The following is a 24,629-nucleotide window of genomic DNA, read 5'->3' as shown; positions in this document are numbered from 1 at the left end:
AAGGAAATTAACTTAATTGGGGCCAAAAGAGGAGACGGTGAATGGAAGGCGAGCCAACTTGATCTATCACACAATTAACCAAGCACATTTTGTATGAAATAATTGCACATTTTCACAACTGAAATTTAACTCACTTGTGCCCTGAGGTTTCTTTCAGTTCTGTCCATTTTTTGTACAAATTCTTATATAAATCCCAGTCTGCATCCCAAGCATCATCTTGCATTGCGAGACTGTGCTGCGATCTCATCTCCGCTGGGAAGAGGGAATGAGATGAAAGAAATAAAAAAGCTGAATACGAAACCACCCGTTTTCTCCGGGCATATATTTGATATGAGAAAGACGAATTATAAATACTTACATTTAGATAGAAAAGGTAATCCCACATAACAATAATCGCCACATTGTAAGGCAGCATCAAAATAAATATTTGCAATCTGTAAAGAACGAAAATATCATGAATAGAGCAGTCCAGTACAAGTTATATCAAAGCAAATAAAAATGACAACAGATTGTTAACGAGACATCTAACTGAAGCATCGGTGCAATGATGCAAGATAGTTCATATAAGTTATAAAATGCAAAATATGACAAACCTTGGATCTCTTTTTTGATTCTAAATCATCCTTGTTATTTTTCATTCTCTTGTAGTAGAATCGCACATCCTCTGTTAGAGAACGTATATTTTGCAGTTTCACCTTCTGTGAGAAGGAACTCATTATATTTAAACTATGATGAACTACCTTCCCCTGTAAAATAAATGTGGTAGGCTTATAATTGGGAAAACCAAAATTGCAAAACACTGACAAATTTACAATTGTTCCAGGTTATAAAACTAAGTTAAACATGGGTCATTATAAAGCTACAATGTTTTGTTCTATTCAAAAAGAATTGCCTAAAAGTGAGCAATTCAAACTTAATTCACTCATCTAATTCGTTGTATGTTTTGACATTTTAAAAATAGCATGAATCAACCTTCACATTTTTGAATTTTTGAAAATTGGAATAGCAGAGACATGTATTATCTTACTGGAAATGAGCATGGAAGAACAATCTGCTTGGGTGAGCAAACCAACGAACCCACAGCTATAAGTGCTCTTACTGGGATTGTTAAAATCTGTAAACAAAAAGATAAAGGTGATGTTAACTGTCAATAAACGCAAATGTCACTAAATGTAACAATTTACTAAAACTACTCCGCACCAAAATATATTAGCATTTGCACACAAATCCTTCGAATTCATTAGATCTTGCTAGAAATGCACTGAGGGGGAAGACTCGGGGTCACGGGCGAATGGCGAAGAGGGCACCAATGACACAGCTGATAGAGCTGCTGCCTCACAGCACCAAAGATCCAGGTTCGATCCCGATCTAGTTGAGGCAGGTCCCATAACATTTAAAAGATATTTGGACAGGCACATAGATAGGAAAGAATTAGAAGTATATGGATCAAACGCGGGCAGGTGGGACTAGAGTAAATGGGGCATCTTGGTTGGCATGGGAAAGTTGGACCCAAGGGCCTGTCTCTATGCTGTGTCTTTCAATCAACTGAAGATCTTGCTGCATATACAGAAGATAGAATGCAAGTTTCACAAGGCAATGGGAAACTTCTATACACTTTCCCGTAGTTTCCAGGTTAGATGATTTTGCGTGGACGGCTTTACCTGTACAAATTGCAGTTCAGAAAGATCCAAATTTGATTCTCAACCTATTTTCATTTTTGTCTATAACCTAGATTTGAAGATTCAACTTGATGGCAGGCGAGTACAGAATTAGGCTTCACCTTGACACATGGAGCCTACACGGTCTTGATGCCTCGTGGGTCAGACAGAGGGGACGGATGTCACGGATCAGAGTCCGGGTCGGTGGAGCGGCCGACTGAGCCCAGGGCGGGGAGGGCCAGGTCGGCACCACGGAGTGGGTCCGGGTGGCGACAGCGGTGAAGCATCGTGACGATGGGGCCTCGTGGGTCGATGAAAGTGTGGAGGACCACCGTGAAGGGGAGGGGAGGAACAATAGAAGACACGGCATGGGGGTGGGGGGGGGGGGGGGGGGGGGGGGGGGGGGGGGCGCCATGAGGAGAGAGGGGAAGAACAATGGAGGACCTGGCGTGTGTGTGTGTGGGGGGGGGGGGGGGTTTGCGGGGCCACCGTGAGAGGGAGGTGGGGGAGAACAATGGATAATTGGGGAGGGTGGGAGAACAAAGGAGAATGGGGACTCGACATGGGGGAACCACTGTCGGTGGGGGGGGGGGGAAAGAGAAAACAAAAGGAGGAACCGGCGTGCTTTGTAACTTTTTCAGCACCGTAGATGGCTGCTATTTGTATATATTGGGTATGCAAGTAAATAATTTCACTGTGCCTAGTCATGTGTGACAATAAAGTATTCCATTCCATACATGGAGTTTCTCAGCTGCTTAGATATTGTATTCATATCCGTGAATAAGATGGAACCTGAACTACATCTTCACCAAATGTATTCCTGCTTGTACTTACCATGTATGTGGCCTTATAGCACACAGTTTAAAGTCAATTAGCGGCCCATTAGAAGATATAGGCAAAAAAAGAGCATCACTTGAAATTTTCTATACTCATTTAAAATCAAGATTTGATTCAGCTGAATAGATCAATTTATCTACTTGAGTGACAATCAGCTTGATTGAGTATGCACACAATTTAAAACTTAATAACCCTTGTAAAGTGTTTAAAGCTTTTAAATACTAATTTTACATTATCTGTGCTATTATATACCCTACCTCATAATCTGTTGTAATCTGTACAGCTCCATCATATTGATCTTCAAGTTCCTTTGCAGTCAATTTCATTCTGAACACTGCATAATAACCCAAAGCTAGTATCACCTGCAAAGAATGCACAAGATTGTGTTCGAGTACATATCATAGATTTCATATGCTTGATATAATTCCCAATATCTTAATCCGGAAAGAATAGCAACCAAATAAACAATCAAATACAAACCAAGTCAACAGTACAGGTTGGACAGGCTAGATGCAAGAAGATTGTTCCCGATGTTGGGGAAGTCCAGAACAAGGGGTCACAGTTTAAGGATAAGGGGGAAATCTTTTAGGACCGAGATGAGGAAAACATTTTTCACACAGAGAGTGGTGAATCTCTGGAATTCCCTGCCACAGAAGGTAGTTGAGGCCAGTTCATCGGCTATATTTAAGAGGGAGTTAGATGTGGTCCTTGTGGCTAAAGGGTATGGAGAGAAGGCAGGTACAGAATACCGAGTTGGAAAATCAGCCATGATCATATTGAATGGCGGTGCAGGCTCGAAGGGCCGAATGGCCTACTCCTGCACCTATTTTCTATGTTTCTATGAATGTTTTAACAGGGTGGAGACTTGCTGCAATTTTGACCCTTTCAACAACAATTTGTTGCATTTGTTGATTCGAGGTTCAATATGTCTGACATTGTCTGACAACAATCTTAGTGTCTGTAATAAGATAAAATATCTAGGGCATATTATTACAGAACAAATGACAGATGATGAGGATATTTATAGGCAACGACGCATGCTGTATGTACAGGCAAATATCCTCTTGCGTAAATTTGGTGCGTGTGCAGATGTGGTGAAGATGTCGCTATTTAGATCATATTGCACACCCCTCTACACTGCGCACCTGTGGTCGAACTATTTAAAGACAAGTATGCAGAGACTAAAGGTGGCATATAACGATGCCATGAGAACACTACTAAGGCAATCTAGATGGTGTAGTGCCAGTAATATGTTTGTGGCTGCAGGAGTCAGTACTTTAGAAGCTATCCTAAGACATGTATAAATTCATTTGCAGGATAAATGACTCTAAAAATGTGCTTATTGTGGCCTTGACAAACATAAGGGTTAGCACTACATGCTACGAATCCCAGCTGTGGAGACACTGGTATCGTTGTCTCGTTGTAGGACATTGATCATCTTTTAATCTGGATTTTTAAACTTAAGTATTGTGGGTTTTTATTAAATATAAATTATGATGTTTTTATGTGATATACCATGATTTTATATATATTTATGATATTTGATATGCAATGCATTTTTAATGTAATGTTGCCCCTTGTCTGGACCTTGAATCCGCAATAAAGTTTATTATTATTATTATTATTAATATGGTCTTCAATAATTCTACATTCTATGCTAATAATGGGTTATAAAGAGTATACTCCATAAGCACATCATCAGAACGACTCATCTCCTCCTCCTTTCAAAGGCATTCCCTTCATCCTATCAGCCCCCCCATTTCATCATCTTTGCAACTTAACTAAATTGCCAACTCACTTTTCCAGTCCTGAAGAATACTCTTCACATCGAAACATTAACTGTTTTTCTTCCTCCAATAACACCACCTTGTTGTTTAATATTTCCAGCATTTTCTATTTCAAATTTACAGTGCCTCCAGTTTTTTTAAATTTTGACGAAAAAATTCCTACTTTTTCTTTAGACATTAATTACACTTCAAAATCTACTTTCAAGCTTTAATTATTCTCCTTTACGGTTAGTCATTTAAAAGGATACAAAATACAAAAAAAACATTTCAGCCGCACTGTAATATTCCTGTTTTGATCCACTCATTGCAGGCAAAGATACATTAAACAGAAGTCAATAATGTTTCCATGTTGAACCATCTAATTGCTAAAGGAAGTCTCCACCATTGGTCTGAAGAACGATTCAACTGGGATTCTAAAGAAGATTTCATTTTTACTACAAATCCCATCAGTGAATCCACAACTCTTTAAGCCCTATCATTTTAAAAACTGAATGTTCAACCTGTAAAGCTTTTAACTGATTAAGTGTATACATATCAAACTGCACACTTCACTGAATTTAACATTACTAAGCTTTCCATGAACAAAAACAAGAGGGGCACAAAATGCTGGAGAAACTGTGCCGGTCATGTGGCAACTCAGAAGAATATAGATAGGTGATATTTCGGGTTGGGACCGTTCTTCAGACGGATGGTAGAGAGGGGGCAGGGAGGGAAAAGGAAAGGAGGAACTGAAAGCAAAATACCAGACAACTGGCCTATCGGGGAATCAACCTGCCCGAGGTCATCTGTTGCCAGCACAGATTCGTCCTGGTCTTTTCTTGTGATATGTCTCTTTCCCCCACCCCCCCCCCCCCCAAACAATTAGTCTGAAGCAGGGTCCCAAACCAAAATGTCACCTATTCATTTTCTCCAGAGATGCTGCCTGACCTGCTGAGTTACTCTAGCATTTAGCCTACAAAATCTCTCCATTCCAGCTAACATCCTGGTGTGGTAGAGAGATACAAGGATCTGCAGGTGCTGGTTTATGAAAAAGACACTGAAGTGCTGAAGTAACTCAGCAGGCCAGGCAGCATCTCTGGAGAACATGGATAGGTGACATTTCTGATTGGGGCCTTCTTCAGACCAAAACATCCAGGTGTACCTGTCGTGCACTTCTTCTATTGCTACCATATCCTTCCAATGGTGTGGCAATCAGAACTGTGCACAATCCTCTAGTGTGGTCCAACCAATGTTTCATATAACTGCAAGATTATGTCCCAACTCTTATACGTGCCTCAGCCAATGTAGGCAAGTACATCAAATGCCCTTTTCACTATTCACTGACAGTATCAAATTAATCCAAATTAATTAGGTTAAATTAGGTTAACATAAGCAAATATTAAGATTTACTGTGGGAATGGAATAAGGATTCTGTCAAAATAAGATTTTTACAATATGACAATTTTTGATACAGGGTTTGTTTAAAAGAAGTCCACCTTATTTAAAAGGGTGTCTGCTGATGTTAGGGCTAAGATATTTATAGGGCGCAGGAAAAAAGTAACCATTTTCAGACATGGTATACTTAAACTTTGGTTGCCAGTACTGGATACGATGATGGAAAAAGTACCATTGCAGGAGATACTGGGATAAGAATATAATGGGTGGGCAGGCATTTGAAATAATTTATAAATATTTTTTGAAATGCGTAAAATTAAATGTTAAATCCATTTGGGAGAAAACAGAATTGTAAGCTTGCAATCCTACCAGAACTATACATATAACCATATAACAATTACAGCACGGAAACAGGCCATCTCGGCCTATATACTGTAAGGAAATTCAGCCAAAATAAACCATTAACGTTTACGAAACTGGCATGTAGGATCAAAAATAACTTACAGAAGACTGTTCTGTCGAAGATAACTTTTCTAAATCAGCTAGGCTGGAAATTATTGTTGTTTTGTTGCCTTTTTCTACAATCAGCAGCTCTATGCTGAGGCCATCGCCTACTACATACCAGGCTTTCACTGCCAGCTAAACGGAGGGGAAAAAATAAATTAAAAGAAAAATCACTCAATAAATAATGAAATATTGTATCACAACTTTCGTAGGAATTAAAAATTGTTGTAAAAGGGGTACATTACCTCAATCGGATTGCTGTTCCTTATGATAAAAATAATATTGCCCTCTTCCGTGGCACTCAGAACACCAAAATCTATGATGCGGTCCTCTAAACTTGGAGGAAGTACAAAGTACTGCAAATATAACAAAATTATTCCTTTAGAGTTATAATACCCATAAAAAAAATAAAGTGAGATTCCATTCTATTTCAAATCTAGATTCATGAATTATATCTTTAAGAAACACAAACCAAACATACCAGTACAAACATCTCCAAGCATTATTTGAAGTGGATTCTAAAGCACACTTCAAAACAGAATATAGTCACTACTGTAACATGGCAGTACGATGGTAATTGCAACTGCTTTGGATTCATGTAAAGGCAAAACTAGTGTTATAGGTGCACCATGAATGTGTTTAAAAATAAACTTTACATTACTAGATGTACTAATGTATTTAGAATTAGAATCATATAGCATATAAAAACAGGTCCTTTGGCCCACCATTCCCATGCAGGCCACAAAATACCTCTCTGTTACTCCCCTTTCCCACCGCTTGCTCCTGCCTGCAGCCTTCTGCGGCATGATGCTCATCTAATTATTTCCAAAATCTCCCGAGTTTCTCATTATTTACCCAAGCTTCTCATAACTGCACACAACTTATTTTGATCATACCCTCAGCCTTCAATGTTCCAAAGAAAACAAATCCAGACTATCATGCATCTCCTCATAGCTAAAACACACACACACACACACACACACGCAACAGTGAATGTCAGTATCACCCCTTCCAAAGTAATCACATCTTTCCTATTGTGTGGCAACAAGAACTGCACATCGGACTCCAGCAGAGGATTAACAAACAATAGTTTTACCATAACCCACCTCCCTTTCTCATTCTATCTCCCGTTGATGAATGGTAAGTAACCCATATATCATCTTAAGCACCTTATCTAATATTAGGTTAATTTTTTTTTAATCTACTACTTTTTTTTCCAGCATTAAATGCCACTTGGCATTTCACTGCCCATTCTACCAACTGATCATCATTCTGCAACCAGGACGATTCTCCTCAAGATCATGGACATCACTAGAATTATCTGAATTTAATCATCATATCTCCTACATTTAGATTATGAATGCCTAAAGTAAGGGTCCCAGCAAAGTTTTCAATTTCACAAAACATTCAACAATCACTCTCTGGTTTCGTCATCAAGCCAACTTTAAATCCAATTTGCCAGGTTGTGTCTTGGTTTATAACTTTTGGATCAGTTCACTAAGTGGGGTGTTAATAGAAACATAGAAAATAGGTGCAGGAGTAGGCCATTCGGCCCTTTGAGCCATTCAATATGATCATGGCTGATCGTCCAACTCAGTATCTTGTACCTGCCTTCTCTCCATACCCCCTGATCCCTTTAGCCACAAGGGCCACATCTAACTCCCTCTTAAATATAGCCAATGAACTGGCCTCAACTACCTTCTGTGGCAGAGAGTTCCAGCGATTCAGAGATTAATGAACACTATGTGGACTACATCAACCAACCAATCCTCCTTGACACATCAATTTCAATCAGACGAGTCAAATAGGACTTGCCTTTAAAGAAGTGTTGATTTTCTGATTAATCCCTGCCTCTCCATATGCAGATTAATTTTGTCAATCTAATCGCATTTAATTTGATGAGATTTTTCTATTCTAATCTGATTTTTTCCAATAATTTCCCAACCACTGACTTCTTATTCAAAGGTCAGCAATCACCTGTCTTATCCCCAGCTGCTCTTCTTGAATAAAGGTACCACTTTGACTCTCCTTCAGCTTTCTGGCACCTCTTTGGTGGCCAAAGGTAGTATGAAAATAGGTCAGATCCCAACTAGTCTTTTCTTGACCTTCCATCGCAACCTTGAATATATCTCATCAGATTCTAGGGCAAAGGGTTCCCAACCTGGGGTAAATTTATCCCCAGGGGGTAAATTTGCTGATTCTGGATTTGTACATATTTTGACTCTTTGACTGACACTGTTTGGTTCTGGTATATGGGTATCTGTTCATCATTAGTTCTTCATAAATAAGTGAAATGACATTATTATGTGCTATTCAAGTTTTCAGGGGTAAACAGGACAAAAAAGGTTGCGAACCCCCTGCTCTAGGGCTTTATCTGCCTTTAAGTCTGCTAAGACATTTAACAGTTGTCGATGGTAATTTGATTCAGAATTCCACTAGCCTCATCCTAAATTTTCCAACTTCAATGTTATCCTCCACAATGAACACAGGTGAGAAATATTCATTTCATACCTCACAGATATCGTCCATGCACGCTACTTAGGTTCCTGATAGGCCTTATTCATTCTCTGGTTATCTTTTTACTCACTATATGCTAGCATGTTTTGGGTTTTTCCTTAACCATGTCCAGTGTCAGCCCATGCTTTATCCAATTATTTAGGTATCCTTCCACCTTGAGAATCCTTCAAGACCCTCACCAATTCGCAATTCTCCAAACCAGCCATTATTTCCCTTTCTCCAACAGTCAATTCCCCATGACATCTAGAATGGCTAGTCATCACCCTGCTAAAAACATTGTGTGTGCTCAAAAAAAAAAAAATGCAAAACACAGATTATACATGTGGCATAATGATAGACTAAGCAAATTAACACTGCAGTAACAGTAAAATATAGCCCAACTGAAAATGTAAGACCATTAACTATTAGCATAAGGGGTGAGCTCCAAGGGGTGAGCTCCAAGGCTCTTTTTTTTTTTAACAAAATCAAATAGAAGCAAAATTGAAACATCAACTTTCAAAGACATCTTTAAAATATGCAAAACAAAATCACAAAAAAAATATTTGTTAGTTTGAATACTGTTCTTAAATTGTGCAGAATAGAAAACATAATTGATGTAACCTAAAACCCACTTAGTAGTACATAAATATACCTTGTTTTCAGTCAACTGAACTTCATTAGAAATGTCATCATCCACGTTTTCACACAATTTGTTTCCACTTGTATACTTACATCTAAAAACCCCGTGTAGGCTCGAACAGGCAAATGGAATTTTGATGCATTTGTAATGAGCAGGATGTTGCTGTCTATATGAATGGAGGAAGTGGTCGCCGTGAAAAGGAGAGAGAATATATAGAGTGCTTTGTGTGGCGGAACAGAAACTGGTGTGCTGAAATTTTTAATCTGCAAGAAAGGGAAAATAGGTCACAGTTTAATCTTTGCAGAAAATAGATGCTCTTGAATGACACATTACTGGCAACACATTGGCTATCCTTAATTGTCCCACTGGAAGTGCTGGTCCGACGCTTACAATGCCCTCCATGATGTTTGGGACAAGACCCATCATTTATTTATTTGCCTCTGTACTCCACAATTTCAGATTTGTAATACAAAATATCACATGTGGTTAAAGTGCACATTGCCAGATTTTAATCAAGGCCATTTTTATACAATTTGGTTTCACCATGTAGAAATTACAGCAGTGTTTATACAGTCCCCCCATTTCAGGACACCATAATGTTTGGGATACAGCAATGTCATGTAAATAAATGTGGTCATGTTTAGTATGTTGTTGCGTATCCTTTGCATGCAATGACTGCTTGAAGTCTGCGATTCATGGACATCACCAGTTGCTGGGTGTCTTCTCTGGTGATGCTCTGCCAGGCCTGGATTGCAGCCATCTTCAGCTTATGCTTGTTTTGGGGGCGAGTCCCCTTCGATTTTCTCTTCAGCATATAAAAAGCATACTCAATTGGGTTCAAATCGGGTGATTGACTTGGCCACTCAAGAATTGACCATTTTTTTAGCTTTGAAAAACTCCTTTGTTGCTTTAGCAGTATGTTTGTGATCATTGTCTTGCTGTAGAATGAACCGCCAGCCAATGGGTTTTGAGGCATTTGTTTGAACTTGAGCAGATAGGAGCAGATTTACACTTCAGAATTCATTATGCTACCACCGTCAGCAGTTATATCATCAATGACAATAGGTGAGCCAGTACCTTCAGCAGCCCAGGCCATAACACCCCCACCACTGTGTTTCACAGATGAGATGGTATGCTTTGGATTTTGGGCAGTTCCTTCTCTCCTCCATACTTTGCTCTTGCCATCACTCTGATATAAGTTAATCTTCATTAATCTTCATTACATCTGTCCACAAGACCTTTTTCCAGAACTGTGGTTGCTCTTTTAAGTACTTCTTGGCAAACTGTAATCTGGCCACCCTTTTTTATCCGGCTAACCAGTGGTTTGCATCTTGCAGTGTAGCCTCTGTATTTCTGTTCATGCAGTCTTCTGCGGACCGTGGTCATTGACAAATCCACTCCTGACTTCTGAAGAGTGTTTCTGATCTGTCGGACAGATGTTTGGGGATTTTTCTTTATTATAGAGAGAATTCTTCTGTCATCAGCTGTGGAGGTCTTCCTTGGCCTGCCAGTCCCTTTGCGATTAGTGAGCTCACCAGTTGATTTTGGTAAGATTAGGGTTTGGCTGATGTCTCCAACAGTTTTATTCTTGTTTTCTCAGTCTCATAATGGCTTCTTTGACTTTCATTGGCACAACTTTGGTCCTCATGTTGATAAACAGCAATAAAGGTTTCCAAAGGTGATGGAAAGACTGGAGGAAAGACTAGGTGCTGAGAGCTATCTCATACCTGCATTAAGGAAGCAATTAAACACACCTGAGCAATTACAAATGAAGCCATGTGTCCCAAACATTATGGTGCCCTGAAATGGGGGGAGTATCTATAAACACAGCTGTAATTTCTAATGGTGAAACCAAAATGTATAAAAATGGCCTTTAATAAAATCTGACAATGTGCACTTTAACCACATGTGATTTTTTGTATTACAAATCTCAAATTGTGGAGTACGGAGGCAAATAAATAATTGATGGGTCTTTGTCCCAAACATTATAGAGGGCACTGTATATCACTGCAGTGCATATATTGAAGTAACTCCCAAAATCGGAGTTGGAGGGATATGGCAATCGAGTGAGCTACTTTGAATGCCAAATATCTTAAAAGTTAATAGAGTTGTCGTCATCCAGGTCGCACTCCTAACTTTTGTTGTGTAGATGACAGGAAGATTTTCAGTAATTAGACGAATGACTCAACAGAGAATCCTATGACCATACCAAGCAGCTAAAGTGTATATACAGCTTACAACAGCAACTACGCAGGAGGTTTTTACTGAGGGATTGAGTGATAATATTATCACCAAAATCAAAGGGGTATGATTCAATTTTCTTCTTGGAGCAAATCATTGCCTGCATTGGTGTGCTTTAGTGTTTCTTAAGACGGCACAGAGGGATAACGGCAGAGCTGCTGCCTTACAGCGCCAAAGACCCGGGTTTGATCCCGACTATGGGTGCTATCTGTACGGATTTTGTACGTTCTCCCTGTGACCACATGGATTTTCTCTGTGTGGTCTGATTGCCTCCCACATTCCGGAGACATACAGGTTAGTCGGATAATTGACTTCTGTAAAATAGAAAATTGTCCCTAGTGTGTAGGATAGCGTTAGTGTTCCGGGGGGGGGGGGGGGGGGGGAGGGAAAGAATCACTGTTCACCGCTGACTCGGTGGGTTGAGGGCCTGTTTCTGCGCTGTATCTCTAAAGTTTCATGTTACTTTCATACAAGTTTTTGAACATTACCGTGCAAAAGCTACCTGATACGTTCAATTTTTGGAAAAGATTTAATATGTGCAATCAGCAAACATTATAAAGGCAGCAACTCAAGATAGGAAGATAGATCTAGAACAAAGCCCCAAGGAGGTCCTGGAGCAACTGTCCGATTCGCGGATGTCTTGGTAACAACCCTCTTCCTTTATGCCAATTAACATTTTATTGCAAGTTCATTGATACTACATTTTTAAATATGATGATGGTCTTCTCTTACTCCTCCCATTCAGTTCTCAACTATACCTGGATCAAGACTCTAATTACATCTGGAATTCATTGCTCGAAAAACAACCCAGATAACGAACACATGCAAACATCGTACCACCGGGTGGCGCCATAAGATGGCAGCCTCGGTAACAGTCTGTCTTGTCCTTTTCTTCTTTTATTGTTTTTAGTCTGTTGTTAAATGTATGGTTTAGTGTATCTTTAGTTTTGTATTATGTGGGGGGTGCGGGAAACTTTTTTTTCTCTTTTCCTCAACGGAGATGCGACTTTTTCCGTATCATATCTCCGTCCGCACTGCGGCCTAACATCGTGCAGCTGGCGGTCCCTTTGCTGGGGATCGACTTCGGAAGCTCCCACCGTGGGAGCCTGCGGACTTAATATCGTGGAGCTTGTATTCCCTTTGTCAGGGACCAACTTCGGGAGCTACAACCCGTGGGAGCCTGGGGACTTAATATCATGAAGCTCATGGCCCCTTGGTCAAAGATCAACTTCGGGAGCTCCAACGGCAGGAGCTTCGACCACCCCGATTGGGGGAGCTTCGATTGCCCTGATGCGGGAGCTTTGATCGCCGGTTGCGGGAGCTTCGATCGCCCCCAACTGCGGATGGTTCGACTACCCTGACCGCGGGGGAAAAGGAGGAAAGAAGATAATCACAGTGCGCTATGGTGGATGTTTATGTTAATTTTTTATGTTGTGTGCCTTGTTGCTTTATTGGTGTGACTTTATGACAAATCAAATTCTTTGTATGTTTTTACATACTTGGCTAATAAATTAATTATAATGCAATACACTACAAAAATACTTGACAGCATGATTAAGATAATCGTTGTTACCTTGAACATCGTCTTTGCATCCTCCGGTAAAGAAACATTGTGTATAATAATTGGAAAGCTGAATGTATTTGTTAGATATATTGGCCTCTCCACTGGATCTGTGGGACTGTCCCTGATATGAAAGAGTGTTGCTGCATGATCATATCCCAAGTACCTGCGAATCACATAAAAAGCTTTTTATATAATCTCAAGGCAATATTCGTTACTTTAATTTGTTATTTTGATTTTAATGCGAGCAGCATCTTGGAAGAGATTCTTACTGTATTGGGAAAGACCCAAATTTAAAAAAACAAAAAAACATCCTATAGATTAGCAATAAGTACTGTAAGTTGATGACATGGTGCCAGATTGAAATCCACATTCTGGTTACTAATGCAGATCCATTGGGCATTTCTAGTTTCTGCAAAAAGCACTCAAATAACTCCTGGATTGTTAGATTTCTGGCAGGAGTTACCTTTCACATGCATTTTAAATACTGTAAATGCAATGCATAGTTGTGAACAGTTCTGTCTTGATTTCATTACATTAGCACCTCAATAAACTACATCCATCTTTAAAAACAAGCTAAACTTTAGTCCTTCACATAACACTTGCTGCACAAAAAGATGCCTTCACCCCCAGTTCAAATTTACACACACCCAGGAGAAAACAAGAGAAGATTGGACATGAGGTCATTGGAACATTTTATTCTTTGACTCAAGGGCTCTATGACTACATTCATATTTCCCATAGTAAAATCTCAAGACACTTTGCAGAAAGCCAATCATACAGAAATGGACACAACTGAAAGTGGAATAAAAAGATGGCTGACCAAAACCGTGTTCAGGGGTAGGTGTGAAAGTGCATCTGGAAGGTGGTGTGTTAGGTCAAAGTAAGAAAGTAAACCAGACAGATGGAAACACAACTGGCAGTGGAATGGTGAAGAGCCATAAGCTGAATTAATATTTTCTTGGAAGACAAGATGATTCAATGCCTTTAAATGACTAAAAGACAAATTACCATCAAGGCACTAAAGAAAGCATGTATAGGGAATACCAGATTAATGGGACTCATTCATGAGGACATAGAAGATAATTCCAGGGTCAGAGGGCATTCAAGTTCAAGGTAAATGTACCCCGAATTAACCCTTCTTCTTTTCTTAATCAAGATTAGCTATGGGGCCGGCAAGGATACAGGAGTAAAAAAACTTCTCTGTGTCGTATGTCTTATGATTTACATTCAACAGATAATCCTTCACAATTTCTGCTGCTTTCAATCATACTCCACCACCTGACACTTGTGCCCATCACAATCCCCCCCCCCCTTTCCAAAGGGACCATGACCTCCTTGAAACCCTGGATCACCTTTACAACCCCCCCTCGCATCACCTTCCCTTGAAACCACAGGGAGATGCTTGTCCTTTTCATTTCTTCCCTTCCAGCATCCAGGGACCTATTCAGCCTTTCTACTAGTTTAGTGTATTTGTTCAATACTCACAATATGGCCTCTTCTACAGTGGAGAAGCCAAATGTAGGTTGACTGCTTTGGAAACATACTTGGCGAATAAAATCTGATTCTGATTCAGTCTGCCAGTATGATGCTGAGCCCCCAGTTCTCTATCCCATTCACATTCTCACCACTGTATCTTTGGCCTCCTACACTACACCAACAACGATTGCTGCAAGCCCAAAGAGTAGCACCTCGTCTTCAGTCTGAGGACAACTTCATGGACGGGAATGGTCCTTTCAATTAGAAAAATAGAAAATAAGTGTAGGAGTAGATCATTCCACCGTTCGAGCCAGCACCGCCATTCAATATGATCATGGCTGATCATTTAGAATCAGTACCCCTTTCCTGCTTTCTCCCCAAGAATCAGTACCCCGTTCCTGATTCCGTTAGCCCCGAGAGCTATAATTGATCTCATTTTTCTCTCATCTCCAACATCCAGTTTTTAAGCAATTGCTACCATGACAACTTTGGTCAGCAACCTTTCACCTCTCTTCTCTCTCCCTCTGTAGTTTAAAATCTGCATGCTAACTCCCTTTTCCAGGTCTGATGTCTCAAATAATTAGTGCATCCAGTGCTTTATTTGACATTTCCAGCATGGGCAGCATTTTTTTTTGCTCCAATTATTGGTGATTTCTGTTTGAAGTGGGGGAAAAAAATCAATTTTTACTGCTCTTTTGAACAACATCAATCACTAACAAGTCTGAAAGATTCAGACTTACCCTTCTAACACCTCAGCCTGATATGGAATTTCAAGTTTTGAATAAGTTTTCTCTTTCGCTTTCACAGTTATTTTCCCAGAAAATTGCAATGTTCTTTTTGCTTTTGAAGCTGAAATTAAATACAAAGCAACTTTTTAAATTATAATCAGACTTTTTGTTAGCACATTTCCCGTATCCCTTAGTTTGCAGGATATAAACCACTTAATTCAATTTGTGAATTTGATTTGTTCATTTCGAAAACCTGACACATTTGACACAAATCAACCACACTACCTTCATAAAATTCTTCAAATTCTAAATGTGACTCGGTTTAATGATCAAAACCTTCAACCTCCAATTTAATTACCGTTTTCAAAAATGTATGTGCCTGAAATTTCTCTCCAAGCAGAGAAGGAAAAACAGAAAGGGGATGGATTAGATATTTAGTAGAGTTCTAAAACACGTCAAGTGTGAAAGATGAGTGGGAGAACAATTCCTACTGGTGTTATGTTTAAACCATAGTTTTGTGTACAGCAAAGATAGATTTTGAGCATAACATGATATTTAGGTATATACTTCATGAAAAAAATACAAGCAGAATGAAAGGGGGTTTTCAAAGAGGAACTATACACATACATGGAAAAGCATTTGGGGGGATTGGGCAAGGAAGTCATTTCCTTTAAAAGTGCCAACTCTAAACACAATTTTCCAAATAGTCAATTTCCATGCTGTGTAATTCAGTAGACAAGAAACTGCAGATACTGGTTTACAATAAAAGGGAAAAGTTGTGGAGTAACTCAGAGCATCAGACAGCATCTCTTGAAGATATGAACAGGTGACGTTTAGAGTTTGGACCCTTCTTCAAACTGATTGGTAGCCTCCAGTGATGCTGTCTGACCTGCTGAGTTACTATTGAGTTACTCTTGCTCGCATTCTTGACTCTGATGATATTTTACAAGGATGTTGCCAGGACTAGAAGGTGTGAGCTATCGGGAGAGGTTAAGTAAGCTGGGTCTCTATTCTCTGGAACGTAGGAGGATGAGGGGAGATCTTATATAGAGGTATATAAAATCATGAGAGGAATAGATCGGGTAGGTGCACAGAGCCTTTTACCCAGAGTAGAGGAATCGAAGACCAGTGGACATAGGTTCAAGGTGAAGGGGAAAATATTTAATAGGAATCCGAGGGGTAACTTTTTCACACAGAGGGTGATGGGTGCATGGAACAAGCTGCCAGAGGAGGTAGTTGAGGCTGGGACTATCCCATCGTTTAAGAAACAGTCGGACAGGTACATGGATAGTACAGGTTTGGACGGTTATGGACCAAGCACAGACAGGTAGGACTAGGGTAGCTGGGACATTGCTGGCCGGTGTGGGCGAGTTGGGCCAAAGGGCCTGTTTCCACACTGCATCACTCAATGACTCTAAGCCTTCATCTGTACATATAAAATGTTTTTTTTTTTCTAATTTTATTTTTATTAGAAGCAATTGTACAAAGAGAAAATAATCGACATAACAATTATACAATTTTCATACTGCTTCAGATTTAACATTTTAGAAACTAATAACTAAATCGGAAAAAAAGAAAAAGGAAAAAAGGGAAAGAGAAGAAAAGAAAAAAAAAGAAAGAAATTCGAGAAAGACATGAAAAAAAAAACCTAACAAAGATGTGAAAGACGCGGAGATATATCCCACTGCCCTTCCATACGCCCGCTCACCCGACCCTAGGGTCAGTTTTGAGTTTGTGTTCAACCATTATGTTGTTGAAGAAATTCAATAAAAGGAGACCATATTTTGGAAAATTGATCTGGTTTGTCAGTCAAGACAAGCCTTATTTTTTCTAGATGTAGTGTCCTGGTCATTTCTGTGATCCACATCTTCATTGTCATATAAAATGTTATATAGATTATTACACAGTTCAGATGATCCTGCGTGGCAATATGCACGTTCAACACTTGAACAGGTTTGGTTAAAATATTACTGAATTTACTTACCATCAAATATAATACTTGCGACTTTGGTATATTTTGTTTCTGATGCCTTCAGTGTAATTGGTTTAAAGTCTACCGTAACAGCTTCATTTGGTGAAGATGGTTTAATACTCTAAAAACCAAACCAATATACATTAGTCACAAAGCAAAAATATACAAATGAATGCATAATTTGAGTCTGAAGTCATGGCAAAATAAGAGCTTACTGTTATTGGTACATCTTTTGCTCCTGAATTTAATAAATGAAGGTTTAAAACTTTTGGAAGATCTGCGGAGAAACAACATAATTAGATATTTTGCTGCTCCACACATACTAGCGGAACGCTAATTAAAAAATGAACAAATAAAGCAATATTTCTCTTCCCCAATCCAAATGGAGAGCATGCTGCATCCAATGCTCACCAGAAGACAAAACAATCTGCGAGCATTATCTATTCCCCTGATGATCTTATACACCTGACAAAACAAAATAATAAAGGAATAGATAGGGTAAATGCACAGAGGCTTTTCCCCAAGGGCAAGGGAATAAAGAACCAGGTGACATAGGTTAAGGTGAGAGGGGAAAGATTTAAAAGGAACCTGATGGGCTACTTTTCCACATAGGGTGGTGGGTATATGGAACAAACTGCCAGAGGTAGTTGAGGCAGGTATTATCACAACTTTTAAAAGACATTTGGACAGGTACATGGATAGGAAATGTTTAAAAGGATATGGGCCAATGGCAGGCTGGTGGGATGTGTAGATGGGGTATGTTGGTTAGCATGGGCAAATTGGGCCAAAGGGACTGCTTCCATGTTGTACGACTATTTCCCTTGTACTGCTCAAACAATAAAATTAGTATGGCGGACACTGAAATTCCCTCCCAACACCCAGCATTATCCATTGAGAGGCAGAACTTTGCTGAATATACTGTGATTTCAATTTTACTTTAACAGAGCAGCTCTACAGAAACAGTACATAAAGAGTGAAAAACCATACTTCAAACTAGAAAAAGACTGACAATAATGTTGGAAGAATGCAAACTACACAACCAGAGATATTCTGGTTGTAAACTGGCCTGTCCAAGTGCAGTTTTTATGCCCCTTATAAAGCTACGTTGATGGAGTCCAACATAGTTGGTTTACAGGTCTTGAGAAATGTTTCCTTCACAAGTGTAAAATAATTGAAATTACAGATTAAAAAGATAAAGCACTGAAAATTTACAGTGAGGACATGGACATATGGTCCAGCATGTGGTTAGTGGCAGGGATACAGAGCAGATCATCAATATTTAATGTTGAAGTAGTTAATAAATTTATGTTATAAACTTGTAGAAGCTCACCTTGTGATCGTAATGTACCAAAATCTAACATTTCTGTTGAGGAGTAAATTCCAGGTGCTGTAATGAGAATAAATTGTATTTCAATCCAAAAGATTCAACATTAGAAATTGAAAGAATATGGGAGGAAATATCTATTTGATTCACCTGTTGTAACTTCCACCTCCACAGGTAAAATAAGAAACTCTGTATTGTCTGATGCATTTGTTTTTATTCTGATAAAAGCCGTGTGATTATCTGCTTCTCTTGAAGAAAAACTGGCTCGCATCACAGCTTTTGTTTCATAAGGTGGAATCTCCTATTAAAAAGAAAAATAATAATAAATGGTTAATAAATTATATACAAAGAAAGAGGTAGAAATTTAAAATCATATTTCATGAAGATGACCCCCCCCCCCCCCCCCCCCCCACCCCACTCTCCCTGCATTCATAGCAACTACATGCTCAGGACCTCAACACATGTTTATTTGGAATATTGAAATGATAGAAGTTGGAGTGAAATATTTTACAGTAGTAATGGAAAAAACTATGAAAGGTCATTGTAAGTTAAGCGAATAATTTCTGAAGACAAAAATACAACACAGGCTTTTTTAATGGTTTTTTGGAAAGGTAATTTCATTCATTTTAAACAAACAATTTCAATTCAATTTGATTAAGTTTTAGCTAGAGAAAGAGTTGTTGAACCGTTTTTTACTCTCAGATGTCCCAAGTGACTGTGGTTAAACACATGCAGGCTAACATAATTTGAATTATGTAATTCAGTATTAACTATCTGGCCCAAGTTAACAATACATTCCTTACTCCACTCAAAATCCAATTCAAAATGCCTACTTAATCTAGCAACCAGGAACAGAGCAAGATCAGCAAAAATCCCTTGGAAAGTTCCAGCTATCAATTCCTCCTGACATATAAATGACTTTCAATTTTGGGCTATTTAAAATATACATAGGATAACCAAATACCAGATTTAGACAGTCTTTAAAATGAGATTCAAATTCAATGTTTTATGTTTTGTAATGTATCAATATGCAAACACATTGACATAATCCTAACACTAAACTAGAGACTCATTTTAGATTTGTCAAGTTCAGCAGCTGACTTGTGAAAAGTGCCTGAGCACTCTGAAGACCTCGTGATCATTTTTTGCTGGTATAATCTTGGACATTTCCACCATGGCATTCAAATATCAATGTTCTGTTGTGGTATGCGTTTGAAGACACCACTGTGGTTGGAAAAACACTAGCCCTCTATGTAATACAACCCAAATAAACTCAACAAATGAACAAATTAGACTGCACAATCACACCATTGGTTATCCAAGAGCTCCTCCCATTTTCTCTACCTGCTAAAATTATTATAGAAAGTTCAATCACCCAGATATGGATGACAAAATGATATAATGAGGAAAATTCATTAACAGAGGCTCTGCTCTGTGGCTGCCTGGATTCCGGTAAAACTTTAAAAATAAACTGCCAAAAAGTTTCTCTCATTTATGATTAATATTGCACTCATTTATGATTAATATTTCAAATTGCCTGGAAGCAGATCCTGAGACGTCCATGCCTCTACCCACTCATTTATTTGGATCAGTACAGTTTATTTAGATCAGATTTATTTAGTCCAGTAGTAGAATGCAGATGTAGTGCTGGAAAAACAGTGAGGTACATCATGAGATAGACATAAAATGCTGGAGTAACTCAGCAGGACAGGCAGCACCTCTAGAGAGAAGGAATGGGTGATGTTTCGGGTCGAGACCCTTCTTCAGAATGTCTATGGGTCTCGACCAAAATGTCACCCATTCCTTCTCTCTAGAGATGCTACCTGTCCTGCTAAGTTCCTCCAGAATTTTTATCCATCTTCAGTTTAAACGAGCATCTGCAGTTCCTTCCTACACATGGTACATCATAAAACAGATACCAATTTCAGGTATAAACAGAAACTCCAAATGGCCGCTAAAGATTTGGTGTCCCTCCACAGACCAGGCTGTATTCTGCTTTCTTGAGCATAATGAGTGATCTTCGATTCATATTTACAAATCACTCTCCAGATAAATCCTGTTCAGCAGATATTCCAGCCTTAATAAAAATTAAAGTTGTAAATTGGAACTTGCACAGAAAATTGACTGTAAAAAGTTAACAGCTTGCAAGATCCTATGCCAGATTTTATATAAACAATCACAGTAGTCTGGGCCAATTAAACAATATGGCTTTGTTGTGATGAAAGAGAAATGGCATTTCTTTGACATTCACCAGTCTTTGTTGAACATATTAAACTCACCCATAATTTTCGAGGACCTTCTGGTTGACCGGTTGGAAGTTCTAAATGCAGATCTCCTCCACTTGAATACATTTCAACTACCTGGTAAAATAAGAGTCAACTCTTAACTCCCAAGAATAAAACTTTGCCAAACGTTTGTTTAGATTGTTTCCATTTCATTACTGATGATGTAATGGAAATCTGGGCTGGACCCAAACCAAAACAGAACTTCTTACACCATTTTAGTCTTGGAATGCAACGACTGGTTTCAATCAGATTTCAAAATTGCTCAGGGGGCTCAATACATTAAATGTACCCATCATTAACCTCAGTATTTTATAATACAGGCACTAGCATTTAAATTTAGAGGCATAAATAGTAGCAGATGCTGAAACCTTGAGTAAAAAAACTAAAGGCTGGAGGAACTCAGTGAGTTAGGCAGCATCTGTGATGGAAAACAGATCCTTCTAGGTCCTGATCCTTCTTCTGGAATGTCCCAACCAAAAACATCGGCTGTAATTTCCCTCCACAGATGCTGCCTGGCCGACCATTTTCCTGCAGCAGTTTTTTTGCTCGGTATTTAAATTAAAATTGCTAGGAATAGACCGCACATACACTGGGATCTCCCTACTTGGCAGAAGAAATGGCATTTGATCCACAGGTGCCAACAATGTCAATAGTGCATTGATTAGCTGTTGATCAACAGTTAACCAATGGATAAATGCATTGGCAGACTCAAAACCAAATAGTAGGCATATCATGCTGTTTCCATTTTAGTACTTGCATTTTTGTGCCTCCACTCCTGAAGGTGGCAACCAGTGCTGAAACGTTTTCACAGGGAGTAGCAGCCCTCCTGTGTCTCTTCTACTTTCCAGATGAATATGGATAATAAGCTGACTACTCAACAAGCGGAGATACAAGAGGCTAATCCATTTTTATATTCTCTTCTCCATCAGGATTTTCCTAGCACAGGTTGATGGAGTTGTATGTATTCATTTGGACCAGCTTTCCACTTCCTTAAGTGAATTATACTGATAGAAAATCGATACGTCGCCTTTTAAAAAAAAACTTTTGCGCAGGATTTCATTTGTCAAAGCTGCACCATGCCGACACACTATTTATCCAATGGAAAACAACACTTTCCCAAAATACTAAATGCCGTCCAAAAATATTGAAGTACAATTGCCCTAATTTACTCAACAGACCCTGTCTAATCATTTTGTGAACTTCGATTCATTCACATTGATAATTTTTGTAAGTAGAACTCAGCAATAACAGAGTTGCAAGTGTTACATAAGTCGTAACAAACTCCTGCCGACAACCATCTGTGGTTGTTTTGGGGGAAATTATGTTATTTTGTGTGGGCGGTCAAGTTAAAGGGCAACTTCAGAAGTAGTGTTGATCTCAGCCTTTATCAAATAATTTTTTTTTTTATGTATAAAAGAATTCAACCAATATCAATGAATTAACCCGACTTTAACACTCAAACATTAAATAACCAACTTAAATGTTTACTTTTGTTTAAAGATACAGCGCCGAAGCAGGTTCTTCGACCCACCGAGTCTGCATCGTCCCATGATCCCCGCAAATTAACATTATCCTACACACAGTAGGGACAATTTACATTCATACCAAGTCAATTAACCTTCAATGCTGTACGACTTGAGTGTGGGAGGAAAGCGAAAATCACAGAGAAAATCCCCATGGTCATGGGGTGAACGCACAAGCTCCATACAGACACCACCCATAGTCGGGATTGAACCCGGGTCTCCGGCGCTAGAAGGCAGCAACACTACCACTGTGCCACCATGCCGCCCATGTCTTCCCAGAGAAATTTCTTTTAACTTTAATTCAAGACCTACAACTTATGAATTTTGAAATAAATATATATTAATATATGATGGAAGATTCCAGGAAAACCAATGAGTTCGAAATGTTTGAGTTATTAAAATTAGTTTCTACCAACTCAAAATCCATCTATTGTAAAAAACAGAAATGGTAAGAGCAGGTCTGCTGAGAGTGCGTGGGCGTACAGTTGATGCATAGACATCAACGGTTTTTCTTGATGTGTTGCTGCCTGCATATTTACCGCATTTTGTTTCCAACACTTGCATTATCTCAGCTACTAACATTGAGAGTCCGAGCAAAAGAAATCAAGAAGTGGACCTGACCCTATCAATTGCTCAAAAACTGTGCAGCTAGAACGTTGCCTTTACCCATCAAAGGTCAGATGCAATATTGGAGAGTATAAAGGAAGTATCGTGCTTACAAAATCAAAATGTCAACAATTTCCAGTGAGAAATAAAATCACATTCAACACATCTTAACAACCAAAGATGAAATAAACATTCAAAAGCTTCTATGAAAATGCTCCAAATATTTGAGATAACTCATTGATAGGATTCTGCCAAGGTAAAGCCACCTCAGTCAGAATTACATTTGCACAATTCTACAAAGAATGGCGTATAATTCATTCTAAACATAGCAATCTCTCAATATTCCCAACCTTTCTCTTGAATAATATTTACTACTTGGTTTTCTATATTTTAGTGAACAACTAATGAAACTTCCTTGTTTTATAAGTTGTTTTCTCTAGTACATAAAACTTATTTTCTTTGAGGCTCTCGCTGCATTTTATATGTCTGAAAATCATTCTGCATTCATTAGCTTAGGTTAGAAATAATCAAAGCCATAGCAAACTTTTGGCATGTAAAATGTTGATGCATTACAACTGCTCAAAGTCATCCACATCTTTAATCAATGCCCACCAGGTCTGCACTAACCAGGAAGCACCCAGTTATACTAATCCCTTGTTAGTTCCAGCTCCTGCCAGATTCTAACAATTGCTCATATATTAAGGACAGCTATCAATGATCAATTAACTTACCAAACCAAGTCTTTAGAATTTGGGCAAAACACAAAGCACCCAAAAGAAACTTAACTAACAGTTACAGGGAGAATGTGCAATTTCTGCACTGGAGTTCAGGATTAAACCTGGATCATTGGAGCTTTGATGGAGCACCTTTACTAGCTGCATGACTGCACCCCTCGTATTGCTGTTCAGTGGGATCATTTAGCTAATCATTGCAATTAAATTACTTTTTTTTGTTTTAACTACAAAGTTTATATTTGCAATTTTACACTACTGCAAATTCAACTATTTACAACTTCAAATAGCAAGATTTATTAAATACCAAGACACTTCTTTCAATTACTGAACAAATGCCACCTTTGAATTGTATACATTTTTGGCTTAGATTTTTATGGATTAAAAAATGAAATGAAATAAAGGATTGTTTTAGGTTACAAGAGTGACCGTTTTAATTCAACATTAAAATTAGATCCTTTCTGGATCATTCTCCTATAAAGTCACTACAATAAAATTCGTAAGTTTGTGTGAAAGTTTTTGATAAGATTAATTGTTTTTCTTTTCTTTTTTAATTAAGAAGGTGTCACTCATGCTGCAGAGAGAGAGAGTTCAGTCCATATTGTTTTTTCCCCCTTGAGAATCTGATAATATCTGGTCTTCCAGAGTGGTTACTTCAGATTTGGATAATAGTACTAGTACATGGTTTTCAGTTTAAAAAGTAACTTACCTGTAAAGGTTCACTGTGAGGGTTGTGTATATTTATTAAAGGTGAAAAACTGCTATTTACAGGAACTCTTGCCCCTATAAATGGGCGCAAACGGTAAGGATTAGGTATTCCAACCCCAAACACCTGTAATAGAAATTACAAGGATGCAGTTCATAAAAATGGCAAAGATCAATA

General features: G+C 38.7%; 1 protein-coding gene across 1 annotated transcript in view; it reads right to left on the bottom strand.

The window, feature by feature from the left end:
- tmem131 (transmembrane protein 131) overlaps positions 1–24,629 on the bottom strand; it is a 170,488-nt gene that overhangs the window by 43,509 nt on the left and 102,350 nt on the right. Inside the window, exons 7-22 of the mRNA XM_055636520.1 lie at positions 24,456–24,578; positions 20,881–20,961; positions 18,752–18,902; positions 18,608–18,664; positions 17,493–17,554; positions 17,290–17,398; positions 15,318–15,426; positions 13,111–13,264; positions 9,389–9,559; positions 6,406–6,516; positions 6,161–6,295; positions 2,753–2,857; positions 1,028–1,114; positions 594–746; positions 359–434; positions 135–252 (exon numbers count right to left, since the gene is read on the bottom strand). Coding sequence (XP_055492495.1) covers positions 135–252; positions 359–434; positions 594–746; positions 1,028–1,114; positions 2,753–2,857; positions 6,161–6,295; positions 6,406–6,516; positions 9,389–9,559; positions 13,111–13,264; positions 15,318–15,426; positions 17,290–17,398; positions 17,493–17,554; positions 18,608–18,664; positions 18,752–18,902; positions 20,881–20,961; positions 24,456–24,578 — 1,802 coding nt within the window. The remainder of the gene's footprint in view (positions 1–134; positions 253–358; positions 435–593; positions 747–1,027; positions 1,115–2,752; positions 2,858–6,160; positions 6,296–6,405; positions 6,517–9,388; positions 9,560–13,110; positions 13,265–15,317; positions 15,427–17,289; positions 17,399–17,492; positions 17,555–18,607; positions 18,665–18,751; positions 18,903–20,880; positions 20,962–24,455; positions 24,579–24,629) is intronic.

Source organism: Leucoraja erinacea, chromosome 6 (genome assembly GCF_028641065.1).
Source record: "Leucoraja erinacea ecotype New England chromosome 6, Leri_hhj_1, whole genome shotgun sequence".
NCBI lineage: Eukaryota > Metazoa > Chordata > Chondrichthyes > Rajiformes > Rajidae > Leucoraja > Leucoraja erinaceus.
Note: the sequence above shows the minus strand (reverse complement) of the source record. Positions and strands in the feature narration are given on the sequence as shown.